At 35.4% G+C, this 17,496-nt stretch overlaps 1 protein-coding gene across 2 annotated transcripts in view; it reads left to right on the plus strand.

Annotated features, from left to right (window-relative positions):
* Nucleotides 1–17,496, plus strand: part of CycY (cyclin Y) — a 41,246-nt gene that overhangs the window by 18,384 nt on the left and 5,366 nt on the right. For both annotated transcript variants that reach the window (XM_089096864.1, XM_089096863.1), the window contains exons 3-6: nucleotides 3,133–3,164; nucleotides 8,057–8,245; nucleotides 12,402–12,535; nucleotides 16,441–16,593. In XM_089096864.1, the coding sequence (XP_088952990.1) occupies nucleotides 3,133–3,164; nucleotides 8,057–8,245; nucleotides 12,402–12,535; nucleotides 16,441–16,593 (508 nt within the window). The remainder of the gene's footprint in view (nucleotides 1–3,132; nucleotides 3,165–8,056; nucleotides 8,246–12,401; nucleotides 12,536–16,440; nucleotides 16,594–17,496) is intronic.

Raw genomic sequence — 17,496 nt, forward strand, 5'->3', positions numbered from 1 at the left:
ATACCTGTGGGGGGGTAGCTGCCTTCTGATTATTTTTAATCTTAAAAAGGGCATTAGAAATTATGATTACCAATCCAATGAGTTCCCTTCAAAGCATATATGACCACTCTTTATATAAAAAAAGCCCTTGCCCTTAGAGCTGTGCGGGGTGGTGTCTTCCTCACAGACATAATTTCTGGACCCTTCAGCTACGATGAACAAAATTGCTATCTCTAAGTTTTGACCGGAGCTGCTTGAGGAAATGAGGGGTTTAGAGGGGGGGGCTGTGCTCTAAAATCACTTTTGACTCTGAAAAATTGCACTATAACTTTCAATTTCAAGTCAAATGAGCGACATCTGAAGTTTAGTCAACCACTCTTTTCCATAAAAATCTTATATGCCCCAGGGCATGACTTACAACCCTATCCCCGGGCATTGAGGGGCTGTTGTGGCAACACTAGAGGCATTGTTATATGTTCTTTGGACTACTTTGAACAAAATCACCAGCTCACAGTTTTGATCAGATTCGCTTGGTGAAAAGAGGGGTAGTCATGGAAGGGGGTTGCCCTCCATCATTTTTGACTCTTAAAAGGAGCTAGAACTTCCAATTTTCAACCAAATGAGCGTCCTCTAAGGTTTATACAACCATCCCTTCTATGGAAGCCTTAAATGCCCCCAAGACATAATTTACAACCCTTATCCCCAGAGCTTGGGGGTTTGTTTCAACCCCAAAAGCCTTGTTATATGATATTTGGACTATTTTGAATAAAATGGCTATCTAAAATTTTTTTTTTTTGGGGGGGGCTGGTATTTGCTCTTGATTACTTTGTCTCTTAAAAAGGCACTAGAACTTCTGATTCCCAATCCAATGAGCCCCCTCCGAAGCTTATATGACCACCCTTTTTACAAAAACCTCACATGCCCCCAGGGCATAACTTACAACCTTTGCATGAGGGCTGTGGAGGGTTGTCATATTCAAAGACATACTTTCTGGACTTTTAAACTACGTTGAACAAAATGTCTATCTCAAAATTTTGACTGAATGTGTTTGGGGAAATCATGGGCGTGGGAGGGGGGTTGATTGCCCTCCAATCACTTCGACTATTAATAAAGACACTAGCCCCTATCAATTTCCAATTGAATGAGCCATTTTCGAAGTTTCTACAACAACTCCTTCTATACGAAGTGCCCTGGTCTAAAACCAAAAAAAAATAGTGCATTGTACCAACATCGTTCTTTACTTAGGTAGCGCTATTGCGCTGCCTATTATTCTGTGACGATGGATACGATACTGGATGCTAAGTATTCTGAAAAGCATGCGGTCGTAATCCCCAATATCAGCTCAGAAGGGACACATAGAAAGAGACTATAAGATGTTACCGAGGCTATTGACAAAACCCGGCAGAATATGGCAGAAAGTATGATAGGAACATTGTCAAGAAACAGGAATTCTTATGGACAAACCAATTCTTATGAATGCAAGTACGATGTCTGGTTAATTTTATGGAGCCCAGCAGAAATATCTAAACTTCATGATCGCCGTGTGTCTTTTATTCCCCGCAAGACCCACAGACTAAACATTGCTGTAGATCATAATTGCAATTCATCTATGTTGATAGTCAAGCTTTTCAACATCCTTGACGACATATACGTGTTCTTCTCTTCATTTACAAAGCACTTTTTCACCCTTAAAAAAAACTCTCTTCGATTAAAATCAGTCTTAGTCTCAGAATCTTATCATGGACTCAGTGAACTGCAAGGGCTGAAACCATACAAGAAGTAGTTACTCCGCTTGAAGCAATAGTTTCAGCCATTTATGAAACTAAATAGATAAATAAAGAACACCTATTTGAAGACGAAGGCACAAGATAGCTGCCTTCTGAAAAGGATTTTAAACTTCAAATTTATCGCTTGCCTCATCTTTATGAAAAGAATCATAATCTGCACACTACTACTGCTACTAACGACTCACCGCAGCACCAAGCCGCCTGAGGGTAACGCAGCTACCCACGCTCCTCCCCCATCCCAATCTATTAAAAGAGTCCCTCTTTACACCATCCCAAGAAGTTCCCATTTCCTTTAAATCTTTCTTTATGATATTCTCCCACCCTAACCGCGGACGACTAGCTTTCCGTTTAGTTTTTAACTGTTGGCCGAAAAGGACAATCTTCGTTAATCTTTCATCCTTCAACCGCAAAACGTGCCCTAGCCATCTCAACCTTTCTTTAATTATAGCCCTAGAAAGCGGGATTGAATCAAACTTGTCGTTCAGCCTACTATTTGAAATACGGTCAGTCAGCTGGGTACCCAGTACAACTCGTAGGCAATTTTTCTGGAAAAACAACTAGCAAATCTTCATCCGATTTTCGGAGCGTCCATGCTTCAGAGCCATATTTGACGACTGTCATCACTGTAATTTCGAACATTCTAATCTTGGTTTGCAGTCTTATCTTCCTGTTCTTCCAAATTTTTGTTAACTTTGAAACAACAGCCTGAGCCTTGGCTATTTCATTTTTAATCTTTTCGTTACCCAATGTCAACTTTTTATCTTCACTTATTCCTAGCCTTATTCCTAGACAGGGTACCTTGGACCCTGTCTATTTGCTCCAGTAACTGTAAGTAAAATTCATCTGAGTCACTAGTATCTCCGTCAGTCGGTTCTACAGGGGCATGAACTTTTTAGTCACAAAATGAGCGATAAGTATTCTATTATTAATACCTTCCCAACCTAAAGAATACTTAGCAGCTTACTTATTAATCATGAGCCCTACTCCCTGTCTATGTACCCCGTCCTTCCTGCCGGAGTAAATAAATTCTATATCACCTAATTTCATGCTGTCTACCCCTAGGATATGAGTTTCTGAAACTCCTAACAAGCCCTGTTCGAATCGTCTGAACTTCGTCAGTCAAAATGTTGATACGATATTTATTACCGAAATTCTGGTAATCAGAGTATCTAGTAAAGTGCTTTGTAAGAAAAATAAAAAAAAATATTCCTTGCATAGTAGAACTTATTTTATTCCATTTTTTTTTGAATTTTCATTTAAATGAAGCCGCTGACTACCTTCAAATTGGATTCGATTTTTAATATTTGATGAGTTTTTCTGCGTTTTTTTCTTTTGGTTAGTATTCTGACCAAAACTAACTTTTCAGGTGGACTTGAACGTCGAAGAAGTCAGAGTCATGTAAGTTGTTTCTTTTTTCTTATTTACTTGTAGAGGTAAATTGTAAAAATGATTTTAAAAAAGTTAAATGCTTTTAAACAATAAAAATGATTTATTTTAGTCTTGTTTCATTAAATATTTTTTCAATGGAACGGAATTTAAGATCCCATTCTAATAGAATCTGAGGTCCCTTTTTAATTGTATTTGCGACCTTCCCAACGGTTAGTGGATGGGATTTTGTCCCTTCTTCAACCTCATTTAAATCAGATTAAAGTAGATAATTACCTACACTAGACATAATTGTCCTAGGAAGATTCACCCTAAGAACTGCTAGAGAAGGTAAAAATTTGGCGGAAAATGCACTAATTAAACGAATTGCATTGCATGTAACCAGAAAATCTCCTGATCCTCCTTTAAGGTCAAACCGGTTTGTGTCTACGGTTGTAAAGTCACGCATTTGTATCCGCTTTTGGTGATCAAGTTGTCATGACGCACGGGAAGTAGTTGATTGCGCTTGTACAAGTTCTGTTTTTATTGTAAATATAAATAATTCACAGTATAAGTTGAAAAAAAAAAATAAAAAAATCAATCAAAATATTATTATGTTTTCGAATCAAGCATACAACTCCCACTATAGAGATTTCCTAAACAGCTAAATACTCTCTTTCTTTTATAAAACCTACGACGAAAAAAATTTGTGAAAAAAGACATTTTTGAAAAGTTATTAGTGAATAATTACAAGTGATATAATTCTGTTGATTTTCTTCATAAAATTTTGGAGTGTTACATATAGAAAGTGAGGTTAAATAGATTCAAGTATTTCTTTTTTTACGCTGTTGATACATGAAGAATTTCGTTAAATTTTATGAAACAAAAACCTATATTTTTTTTATCATCATGTCAGGTTTTATAGGTATATACTAGCACTACTACTAATAACTCATTGGAGTACCAAGCTGGTTGAGGTCAAAGCAGCTACCTACGCTCCTCCTCCATCCTAATCTATTCAAAGCCTCCCTCTTTACATCCCCCCAGGAAGTTTCCATTTCCCTTAAATCCCAATCGCGGACGACCTGCTTTCTGTTTAGCCCTAGACTGTCGGCCAAAAATGAAAATCTTTGGCAATCCGTCATCCTTCATCCGCAGAACTTGCCCTAGCTATCTCAACCTGTCTTTCATTATTTACCCTAGAGATGAGGATTGAACCACACTTTTCGTAGAGTCTACTGTTTGAAATACGGTCTGCTAGCCAGGTGCCCAAAACACTCTGTAGGCAATTTCTCTGGAAAAGTAAATCTGTGTCTGTTCTTTGGAGCGCCCATGCTTCAAAACCATATTTGACCGCTGTCATCACTGTAGCTTCCAGTATTCTAATCTTGGTTCGCATACTTGTCTACCTTTTCTTCTAAACTATTTTCAACTGTGAACGAAACACCCTTTTTTAAAGCCTTGATTATAACTATTCTTGAGCCTTAACTATTTTTGTTTTAACATCTTTATTGCTCCCACCGTCTTTACTAATAATACTATTAAGGTACGTGAAATTGTCCACGTAATCGATCCTTTCGTTACCCAACTTCACCCTTTCATCTTCACTTATTCCTAGCCTTAGTGACTTAGTCTTCGTAACATTAATTTTCAAACCTATTCTAGCACCCTGAACTCGCAAAACCTCTAAAAGCTAATTAATTTTGCTCCCACTTTCATCTACGATGCTTGAATCATCAGCATAATCGAAGTCCAGAAAAGTTTTTCTTCCCCATTTAATTCCATGTTTGTCTTCTCCAGATTTATTTCTTTGTATTTATACATAGTCTATTTATGTATAGTATAGTATAATTATGTATAGTATGTGCATATATACTACTACTACTACTAAAAACTCACCGCAGCTCCAAGCCGCCTGAGGCCAACACAGCTACGCACGATCCTCCTCCACTCCAATCTATTCAGAGCCTCCCTTTTTACACCCGCCAACGAAGTTCCTATTTCCTTTAAATCTTTCTTTATGACGTCCTCCCACCCCAGACGGGGACGACCTACTTTCCGTTTAGCCCTAGATGGTTGGCCGAAAAGAACAATCTTCGGCAATCTGTCATCCTTCGTCCGCACAACGTGCCCTAACCACCTCAACCTTTCTTTCATTATAGCCCTAGAGAGTGGTATTGAACCACACTTTTTGTGTAGCCTATTGTTTGAAATACGGTCAGTCAACCGGGTATCCAGAACAATCCTTAAGCAATTTCTCTGGAAAACATCTAGCAAATCTTCATCCGCTTTTCGGAGCGTCCATGCTTCAGAGCCATATTTGACCACTGTCATCACTGTAGCTTCTAATATTCTAATCATGGTTTGCAGACTTATCTTCCTATTCTTCCAGACTTTTTTAACTGTTAAAAAACACCCTGAGCCTTGGCTATTCTATTTTTAACATCTTCACTGCTCCCACCATCTTTACTAATAATACTACCAAGGTAACTGAAGCTGCCCACCCGATCAATCTTTTCATTACCCAGCGTCACCTTTTCATTTTCACTTATTCTTAGTTTTAGGGACTTAGTCTTCCTAACATAAATTTTCAATCCAATTCTAGCACCCTGAACTCACAAAACCTCTAAAAACTCATTCATTTTGCTCACTCTTTCATCTGGGATGCTTAAATCATTAGCATAATCCAAGTCCAGGAGACTTTTTCCTCCCCATTTGATTCCGTGGTCTCCCATTACTTTTCCTGTGTTCCTTAAAACAAAGTCCGTAAAATAACCCATATAAAGGGGGATAGAACACAGCCCTGCTTAACTCCTGATTTAATAAAAAACCAGCTGCTAACCTCATTTCGTATCTTAACTGCAGCAGTGTTATTCTCGTACATAGCACTAATAACTTTAATGTATTTGTCTGGTATACCATACAAGGATAAAACCTTTACTAAAGCTCCTCTATCAACAGAATCGAACGCTTGCTCATAATCTATAAAACTGAGGACCAAAGGTGTTTGAACACTCAAGCACTTTTAAATTATTAGTCTAAGATTGAAAAGTTGATCAACTTATCCTCTACATTTTCTAAAACCGCAGTGTTCTTTTCTTGAAACTTTGTAGACGGCACCTCTTAGTCTAAAAAAGTATTATATTACATAGTAATTTACTACTTACAGAGACCAGAGTAGTGCCTCGATAATAACCACACTCATTTTAATTACCTTTCTTATAGAGTTGCTTAATTAAGGTTTCCCTAAAATCGTGAGGTACCTCCCCTTTTCAAAAATCATATTGATAATTTTCAATAACTTATTTCTGACCTCATAACCACATATTTTAAAAAGTCTTTTGCCACACTATCACCACCTGGAGCGTTATTATTTTTTATTCCTTTTAGTACTGTTGCTTATTTTCCCTCGCAAAACAAATCTTCCTTCACATCCAAAGTGTTACAAACTTTTTCATTTTCCTCTATATTTTTTCCTGCTAATCTATCTCGGTTAAGCAAGTTCTCAAAATGTTCGGCCCATCTCTCTTTAGTTTTTTCCTTATCGCTATTTGCGACCCCATTCCTATCTTTAACTGGGACAAGTCCGGATTGACTGCTCCCTCTCAATTTGTTAACGTGCCAGTACAATATTTTACTATTATGCCGTCTAGCTGCATCTTCCAGATCCTCGGCAACTTTATCCATGACCTCCACTTCACACCTCCCTAGTTCTATACATATGTATTTAATAATATATAGTATATATTTATATATTTTTAGTATATATTTTGATTCAATGATGGATTTTACTGTAGGTTACTGTTGTGTGCAGGGGAAAACCTAGACCCACTGCTTGCCAAACCATTATACAACACGCTACACACCTTCTTGTGGGTTTCTCCATCAGATTCACTGTTTATTCAATAAGAAGCTTTTTAGAAATTTTCAACCAAACTGATGTGTAATGAGATAGTTAAGAGAAATTGAAACTAAAAAATCGTCTGCAATCTATTTTTTTTTATCGAGACATAAACACGTGTATGTCCTATTACTACACTGATATTTAGCCTAAAGGCCTAATTGGATATAATCTTTTACGTTGGCAAGAATTTCAGCCTTCGCCATTCTGCGAGTTTCATTTATAAGGTAAAAGAGAAAAGCAAAATAAGTACGTTTTAGTCTCAAAATAAGCTTGGTTGAGAATCAGTTACGCGCATTGCAGTTCATTGTTTAAGAGAATAGATTAGAAAACGAAATCACCATGTTTTGTTAAATGAACGCTAAATTAGGACAGAATCTGAAAAAAATGAAAGCTAAACAAAAACATTAAGTTGACTTACGGAAACCCCCCAAGTTCTCTTAACTACAAATAGTAAACCACAAGTTCTCTGAAAGGCTTCGTTACTTCTACTATAGCCAGAGGTGCACACAGCCACTGTATTAGGAGGTAGTGCCCAGCACTGTTTTGTTGGAAAATCGATAAAATTATCAGAAAAAATATTAATTAAATTGTTTCGAAAACAGAAGTGTTTGTTGGAAAATCGATAAAATTATCAGAAAAAAATATACTAATTAAACTGTTTCGATATTAATGCTAACAGGTATATAGAAAATTTGACATAGAAAATCCTGTTTATTTGACAAAATTTCTAATTTTCCTATTAAGTACAAAGTCTAAACTGTCCTAATCTTTACGTATTTTAGTCCTTTCGCTTGGTTTTAACTGGAGGGGGAGGGGGTCGCGAGGGGATGCATAGTTATGACTGTATCTTCTTCCTTCTGGGTCAATATATGCTTGTATAGCCTAAAATTTTTAATTCTAATTCAATATTTACTTACAATTTCTGATTTTCTAATTTCTTTCTAATTTTCGCTTCTAATTTCTAACTGCTTCTAATTCATCATTGTCATGTATTTTTTAACTATTAATTTTCCTTTTTTAGTTAAGCAGAGATGGGACGTTGAAGAAGTCTAACTCCTGCTCCACAATATATGTAGATGATAGCACTGTATCACAGCCAAATTTGAAATCAACGATTAAATGTGTTACGCTCGCTATCTATTATCATGTTAAAAATAGGACTTCCAGTAGAGTTATTGATATTTTTGACGAGCGAACACATCCTTTAACGGTAAGCTAATCGAAAATAGTTTTGTTTGCTGTTTTAATTTTTGTTTCTAATAACCAAATGAGGTTTACATTTCTAGGATTTTATTTACAGTAACAATGAAAGGAAAATATATTGGAGACGTAAAAGAAAAAAACAACGCAAAACCTGTAGCAAAAAGGAATGGTATTAACTTTTGATGGAATAGGATAATACATTTATTTAACAAAAGCTTGCAAAGCAAGTCAGTACGCAGGAACTTTTTTTGGGAGGGGGATTGACAAAAAAAAATTACATTTTACAGCTTGTAGGAGAAATGGACAGAAATTCGGATAAATTTAGGATTCCAGGGGGGCTTGGGCGCTTAGCCCCCCTGGAATCCTTGTTTATGTCCCTGTTGCAAAGCCAATAAAAAGTCCATATCCTCTTTGATAACTTGAATGCTATAGTAGGGCCAGGCTCATATCGAGGGAAGGAAATTTTTAGCTTCTGCCCTCTCCGAAAATCCAGAATCTATTGTTTTCCGTATATTTTTGGGTTCTTTGGCTTTTTTTTGTTTTTTTGTTTACTAAATCAGAAAGATGAAACAAACGCCTTCATATTTGCCTAGTTGATCAGTTAGGAAAACATTTGGAAACAAATCTAAGAAATTTGTTACTTATCTTTGTTTGTAGCTGATTAATTTTACTTATTTGTTTTAATACTTAACTTTTAGTTTGAACCATCTTTTAAAATTTCCTTGTACATGGCTGAAATTTGAAACCTTTCTCTTCGATATTAGCCTTCTTGAGAAGATGAATTTACTTATTGATTAAAAAAAAAATAAATAATCTTAGAGACTTTTTTAGAGATTAGGTATATTCTAAGAATTCTAAGGTATGTTATAACGGTATATTGTAATATTCTAAGGTATATTACAGGGAATTAAAGGAATATAAATACGTAGATTGGGAGCCTGAGCAGTTAAATCTTGGCATTTTTTCTAAAATAAAAATGCAACACATAGCCTGCTTAACAATACTGGTATTATTTTAATCCCGTTTGGGATTACTTGGATGTTAACATAAGTGTCTTGAATTGACGTTGTATAGAAAGGGACTTTTTACTATTTAGAAAGCTTATTGTCATAATCCCAAATTTATCATAACTATCATATTAACGGACTTGGGATCATTTATTCTCTAAACTGCCTATTACACCATTTTGAATATTCTTATTTTAGACCTCTAAAATAGTCCAGGTGTCAGCATACTTCTGTCTGTTATAGAAGCCATAAGCAAGGCCATTTATCCTTATTGTGATAAGTCTTTGACCCACGGCAGTTTTGTTTTAATAAACAAATACGTTGGAAAAGGATAGGAGAAATCAAGTCCCTTAAGGGACCCCAGAAACAACAGAGGGATGATCAGTAAAGCTGCATATACTTGATTCAGTGGACACGATCCCTTAAAAATTTGTAATTAAGACAGTGAAAGTTAAGACAGTATTTTTCTTTCTATTCGCTATCTTAATTAAAAAGTTTTACTTGCTATTATATTTTCTGTCTTACACCGCAAGTATTTCCGAAAAAAATTCTTTTTTTCCATGTTTTTAAAAATTAATATCAACTCTTGACTTCCTTATCTTAAAAGAGCCGCCGATTTCCTTGCCCCTTTTGGTGAAGAGGGTAGAAGAAAAATTGGTCGGAGTTGGATTAGAGGGCTCGAAAATTATCAGAAACAAAACTCGTATCTGCTAAAGTGACTCGTATCTCGTATCTGCTAATCTGCTAAAGTTGACTACCCCTGTAAGGAAGGAGGAAGAATAATGCACCTGGGATTATCTTGCGGGACAGGAACTTCAGCGCGACTTTTTTTTATTGTTACTTGGAGCAGTGATTGAGGAGTGTGTGTTTATTCTGAGAGGCAGAGGGTAGCAAAAGGTCGCGAGGGGTAATCTTGAGGACTGCAGAGGATTTGTATGTGCACTATCTGAGATCAATGCTTCTTATTTTTCACGTTGATTAGAGGATTTGGAAAAAAAATTCTAGGTTGTTTATTACTGGATTACGAAGTTATTAAGGCATTTTCTTTAGGGGAACTTACGACTGTGTGGATGCTGATAAGAATTATGGAGGGAAAAAATACAGGGTAGCGCACAAGTCACCTTACCATTTAAAATGAAAAATGCAAATATGAATAAATTAACAGCCAAAGAAATGGACGCGTGAAACTCTTTTGAAGCACAAATATCTTACATGTGCCATTAGAATGGTAGACATCCTTTTCCTTAAGACCCCTGTGAAGTGTTTTTCAGAACTTGGTTCTCCTTGGGATAGGTCTTGACCTGAACAAGGCTGTTTCGGTACATACGCCTGAAAACACTGAAAATGTAGAGCATAGCATTGAGATGACCCAACAACAATTAATGGTTGCATACACTATTCAATTATGTTACATAATTGCGTCACATTACAAAGTATTATCTTTCGTACATAAATCAAAAAACAATTCCAGCCTTTAATAGTAAAGTATGCTTGTTTACAAAAAAGTATACTTCATTTTAAAACGTAAAGTGACTTATGGGCCGTCCTGTAAGTCAGTGAAACGTTTTGCATCCAAAAATGCTACAACTATTGCTTGAATTTTTACAAGCTCCGAGGTGAAAATAAATCTGCAAGCGTCTTTACGGCCACTATCTGTTAAAAAGAATTTACATAAGTGGGCTATTGTGGCTCAACAAACAATCTGCAACAATCTGTGGCCCAGCAAACAACCCGTGGCCCAACAAACAGTAAATGTGACACATTGTTTAAGTCACCTATTCAACATCGTTGACACTCTCGGCAAAAAGACTAGGAATGTGTTGAAGGGTCTCTTCTAGGTTCCACCGAATGATTATGTGGTTACAAAAGACTTGGGAGGACGGGGGAGGGGCTATTTGGGAGTAAGCATTTTCGTTAGCGGTGGAAAAGTGGGTAAAATGATACATCTTTAGTGCACGACATTTGATCAGGAGCAATGTTTGTTTCAGTTTGTTTCTTTAGGGATACTCCCCAGTACTCGAGTATTGGAAGCAAAATTGGTTTAGCAACCTTTATAGGGTGAATTATCAAGGTAGCCATTGGCTTTGGCCTTATTTATAGTTTCAGAACATAAATAGAACGAGGCAAGCCTGCTGGGAAGGGTGTTTGAAAGAGTTTGTCATTTTCTACCATTTGCTTCAAACTATACTTTATCGGAGGAAATCTTGGGTCAGAATTGAATTATCCATGCAGCAGAGAGATTTGGAAGATTGGTCCTCTGTTTCCTATCTCCTATCCCTGAAAAGTGGACAACTGGATTGATTTGAAAACAATTTATCCATAAATATTCTCCTCAAAGGGGTGGTGTCCGAGCAATTCCCTTAAAGATTGAAGAAATAAGGGTTATTTTTTTATTAATCTTGCATAAGTGAAACAGCCCAAACAAAGCTAGTTTAGTAGAACTGTTAACCCTCCTTCCTCCCTTGGAAATATGGGCGGTGCCCCACTGAGTTCCATGTCCTGGTTTGTGTATTTTTATTGTAATCTCCTGTTGGGGTGGGTAACGATTCTTTTGCTCTTGGGGGATTGTTCCCTATTCCCTCCTACTTAAATGCACACAGAGGGTGCTGCGATTACAAAAATATGTTATAATATATTATTATCAAGTGAAATTTATTACAGGTCGTATCAATTGATTGGCACAGCTCATTTCCATTATCTGACTTGGTTCTTAAGACAACTAAAGATTTTTTTTTTCAAAACTACGCGATAGCTTCTTTTTCTAATGTAGAAATGGAAGAACTTTTGTTGCTTTTGATGTAAAATTTAATTTTTTTTTGTATCTCAATGGTGAAACAAAACTATTTTTGTTTAAACAATCGCTCATTTATGAAAATCGAGGAGACGGAACACCATTCAGTTTTCCCACTCGTCTCCATAACTCATGGTAACTTACTAACTTACTGCCATTTCAATTAACGTGCTCTACAGGTCCCGCATTAGCGAGGAAAATTTAACATGAAAACGTGCATTTTGGAGGCCCAGTTTTTTTATCGGGGGGGGGGGGCGGATGCTCCTTGGACTCATCTCTGGTGGGTCCTTGGCCCTGTGTGCAGCAATGGCATCCTCTATGCCACAACAATGACATTTATGATAAAGTTTATTTTTTATCTCCAGCGTGATCCAGTACCTGCCGATTATGAACGCCACAACCCTGAACATCGACATATCTATAAATTCGTCCGAACCTTATTCAGTGCAGCTCAACTTACAGCTGAATGTGCCATAATCACCTTGGTGTACCTTGAAAGGTAATATTGACCAAGTTATATTATAATAATTAAACAGTTTTATAATGTGTTTAAACTTATTTATAAGTTTATAAAGGTATTTAAATTAATATTTCGGGAGCTTAATAATATTAAAAACTTTATTCATATTTGCTGGATGTCTAAGGGAGAAGGAGTAGGTTTAGAAATCTATTGAAACAAAACTGTTACAACTTATAAAGTAATTGTCATGACCAAAGAAAAATATCCAACAGAAGAAACATTTTACATATCTTTTAATTTTTAAGAATGTTTGAGCCAATTTATTTGCATTCCATTAGCACAAGGTAACATATACATAGGTATATATATGTTATAGCGCCTTTATTAAGTTCTTCATCCATTGACGCGCTGTAGGACCGGTTTCTCCGTTAGTCTCTTTTAGCTTAGCGGGAGTTAAACAAAGTCAAGTGATAGAATAGACGGTAAATACATAATTTGGACTATATATTTGCGCATCAGGGGGGGGGGGTAAAGTATTTGGACAGTGTGAAGTGAGAAAAAATTCTTACTTCATAATATGCAGAATAATTGTAGATAACAAATTTTGCACGCAGACCCGCTACACTTTACTCCCACCCCCCTAATTGCAAATATCTAGTCCAAATTTGTTTCTAAAGTATTATATTTTCATCATACTTGGTGATAGTTCATTAGGATTAGTCAGAGAAACAGGTTCTACTTAGAGGAAGAACTTCACATAGGCGTTATAACATATAAGTATCTATGTATTATATATATTGTATATATATATATATATATATATATATATATATATATATATATATATATATATATATATATATATATATATATATATATATATATATATATATATATATATATATATATATATATATATATATATATATATATATATATATATATATATATATATATATATATATATATATATAATAGATATCCGATATGTTTCATGTAGTTGCATCTACTTTATCGTTTATGTATTCGTTACAGGAACTAAAATGAAACATAAGTAATAAAAAGACATTAACTTTCTTTGACAAATGTTTTGATTATTATTCATTTTTGTAATCTTACTTTTAATAAATGCAAACGAAAGCAGTTGCAGTAGTAATACATCAGTGACATAACACGTCTCTTCAGGATATTTTGAAATGGCTGCATCTTTCATTTCAGGTGGAATTTAGAAATGTTTTCAATTTTGCCATGTCTAATATTTCAATGAGTCATCTTTCTAAATATTCTTGGAAGAAATTATATTTTTTCAAGTGCTAACTTGAAGTGCTGACTTTTCATGCGATAATTAATTCTTAGCAGCCTTAAACAGCATATATTCTATATAGTCATCATCATTAAAAATATAAAGAGAAATCATTTCTTAGAGCAGATCGGCTTCCTATTTATAAATAAAACGGAATGGAAATATAGAAAAAGGGGTATAATATTTCAAATAAGACAGTTAAAAATAACAAAAAAGTTTTTTTTACTAATGATAACCAAGCTGCGAATATTGTTTCTTTATGTCGTAGCTATATTTCATTATCAAACCAACTACCTACTGTATCCCTACTGCTGCTTTATTGCATTGTGATATACCAGAGAGACAAGCCCGTTTGTCATACTTTTGTTTGATTTGTTGCTATTGCAGGGTGAACATTATCACGTTGAACGTTAGAGATGGGTTGACTGACTGAGCTTACAGAGTTACACCATTTACCCCTGTTCCTGACCAAATAATCAACGACACCAGTGACTATCCTATTGGAAATATTAAACTTGCCATTTCGTTTTATTTATAAAGAGAAAAAATGGAAAAAAAAGTTGCGTAGCTGCTATGCGGAATAGCAAAGCCATCACAGTAGAGAAATCGCTGCTCTTTCTGCTATTTCATTTAGTGGAAATCACCTTAATGTATTTCTTTATAGATAGATAAATATATTTATTTAGCCAAAAGCACCATGGGCCATGGTTGAAAAAAAAAAAAAAAAAAAAAAAACAGGCTCTAAAACAACCCAAAACCCATAAGTAAAAATGATGGCACTTTATACGAAAAATCAAAATAGAATTAACTCTTTGTAAATCTACAAACTATATCAAATTACTTCCTGTTTTCCATCACAATCCAAACAAGCTGACCCACAAGTGTCTGATAGTTTCAAGATCCCTGCTCTTTAATATTTAATTTTAAGAAAATTGTGCTGGTCACAGAGTCACTGTTACTGGCATCATAGTTCCAAAGCCTTTGTATCCTTAAACCCCGTCTGAATTTTTTTGCACCTAATCTCTCAAGATTAAATTCAGTTTGGGAAATTTTTTTCTGTCCTCCCGCGCAATTTAAAAATATGCATCATTTTTATTTTCATCGCCAGTAACTCTATTTACTAAATGCGTTATAAACGTGTCAATAAAAAAAAGCTATATTAATTTTTTGTCATGGTTGCAACAAAATAGTAAAGAACGAAGTTGAGCCCCATAGTAACCGATTATTTATAAAAACTTCTTGAAAAAATCGTCAAGTGAGAAAAAATTGTCGTTTGAAGCTGATTTAGGAATGGTAACTGTGATTTCGACTAACGTTTACGGTAAAAATATTTTACGAAAAAAAATTATCAGAATTTTGAAAGATAGCCTGAAAACCAAGGGTGTATCCAGGATTTTTGTTCTGGGGGGGGGGATAGTTTTTCGAAGGAGGGCTCACAAAACGCATCAGAAATTGGTTTATATGCATTTTTGTCACTTTTTACGGACACGAGCTGGACAAAAATTTCGGGGAGGAGGGGTTAAAGCCCGGTACCCCCTCCCCTGAAGACGGTCTTGCTGAAGACCCTCGAAAATGGTGTCAGATTGAAATGAAAACTACACCATTAGAATCGCTATTGTTCAAACTTCGTACAGGGAAGTTGAAGTTTTCCACCTTGAACAATGAGGAAAATCACTTTTTTCCATGGGTAATTCAATTAAGAAGTGAGGTTGAACAAAAACTAACCAAAGAATATGAGTAACCCATGACAAAACTCAAGCTTATCATAGACAGAAAAAAACCGAACGCCATCTAGAATTATCCACAGCTATCGTCAAATTAATTGTAAAAATTTAAATGAAAAAATATTTGTTGTTTTTTAATATTGTTTTTTTTCTTTTGCTATGCAAGGGGATGCACCTTTTAGGCATTATAATCCCCCCTCCCTTCCAGAAAGGCAGTAAACCACACACAAATGTACATTTTGGTTTAATGATAACTTCGAAAATACTAGTCCACAGGTGCCTTTACTTCATTTATAATTTACGCTAATTATTCGGTAAATACATACACATAGTACATTATAGACGTCAATGAGCCAATAGAGGCCTATGGACAATATTCTTGTGGGAATTTCTAGAGTGTATTTATCTTACATACGACATAGGTACTATGGATAATTTTTTGAAAAAAAAAAAAAAAAAAAAAAAAAAAAAAAAAACGCCAGAATTATCATCAGTCTTCCAGCCCCCTTTGGTGCAAACTATTTTCTGCAAGTCTATAAATTCGCTCTTCTCTAGAGATTTCTCTTATTGTGCCCCCTCCCCCGGTCCAATAGACAAGACAGACACAAAGGCAGAGAGTCCAATTATCTCATTGTTGAAACGCCGAGAACTGATGACTTGAAGAAGCGCTTCATTCGACGTTGTATTCGATTTGGATCGAGCTTGTTGAAGATGTTCCATCAAAAGTTCTCTGTTGACTCCTTCGAAAGGAGATTCAACAGTCGTCTAAAACCTCGTGATGGAGCGATGGAAAAGATTAGCGGCAGATCAGAAATTTAAATGTACCCGGCGCTGTGAATTAAAAAAAAATTGAAAGATTTTACTCAGCTACTTGTTCTTGCTGTGATAAATTTATCCGTTTTTTGTTTGTTTTACAGGCTATTGACCTATGCTGAACTAGACTTGACCCCGGTGACATGGAGGAGGGTTGTCCTTGGAGCTATTTTACTTGCATCTAAGGTCTGGGATGATCAAGCCGTTTGGAATGTTGATTACTGCCAAATTTTGCGTGATATTACTGTTGAAGACATGTAAGTATTGTGTTTCCTATTTTGTTGTGGTTAAATTGCTCAGTTAGATGTCTTGAAAATACTAGAAACCTATGCCAAAAATAAGTCATTTGATTCAAATTTGTATCGAAATGAACTAATATGGGCCAAACTATAACAAATGGGCCAAAAATTTGAAAATTTTTAAAAGTTCTAATTTGTCGCTGAAATTAATGTTGATGTTCAAGTGGTAGCTAATAGCGATTCATATTATCAAAATTGTTTAATTGTAGAAAGAAAAAAAACACGAAACTTTGATAGCAGTTGTTATCTTTCCCAAAAATTCTAAAGAGTAACTAATTGAAAAAAAAAAGAAGAATTAACTCTTTTTGTTTCTTTCTAAGTTTATTAGATTATTTTTTTTTTTTGTATAATATTATCATGCCCTTCTCTAAAGACATTTTGGGGGTTTTCATCCTTGCATTCTTCTTCCACCGGCCAAACACAACCTTTTGAAGGAAAAATAACGAGAAATGAAAACTTCAAAAGGTTAATGTTGTTTTTTTTATTGTTTTTTTTTTTCGGTGTTGAACACTGAAGACGGCTTGGTAGAGACCCTTGCCTAAATATTCGCTGTCTTTTCGCTTTCCTTCCACTGACCAAAAATCACCCTCGTTTTCGGGTTTCTTCGTTTTTTAATATTTTTTCGATTTTTTCTTTTCTATCATTTATCTTCAAAAAAGGAGATTAAAGCGATTGCGAGACTTACTGGGGAAATTCACTGATTGGCATAGCTGGGACGATTTTTGCAATAGCTGTCATAAACCGTTTCAGAAAGGAAGGGGAGCAAAGGACAAGAAAGAACCAGGCTGGGTTCCGCCCGGAGATAGGGCGCTCTGATCATATTTTCACTTTGCAGCTCCTCCTCCATCATGGATTCATTCA

Source organism: Artemia sp. Qi Xiang Cuo, chromosome 11, assembly GCF_049724085.1.
Source record: "Artemia sp. Qi Xiang Cuo chromosome 11, ASM4972408v1, whole genome shotgun sequence".
Classification (NCBI taxonomy): domain Eukaryota; kingdom Metazoa; phylum Arthropoda; class Branchiopoda; order Anostraca; family Artemiidae; genus Artemia; species Artemia sp. Qi Xiang Cuo.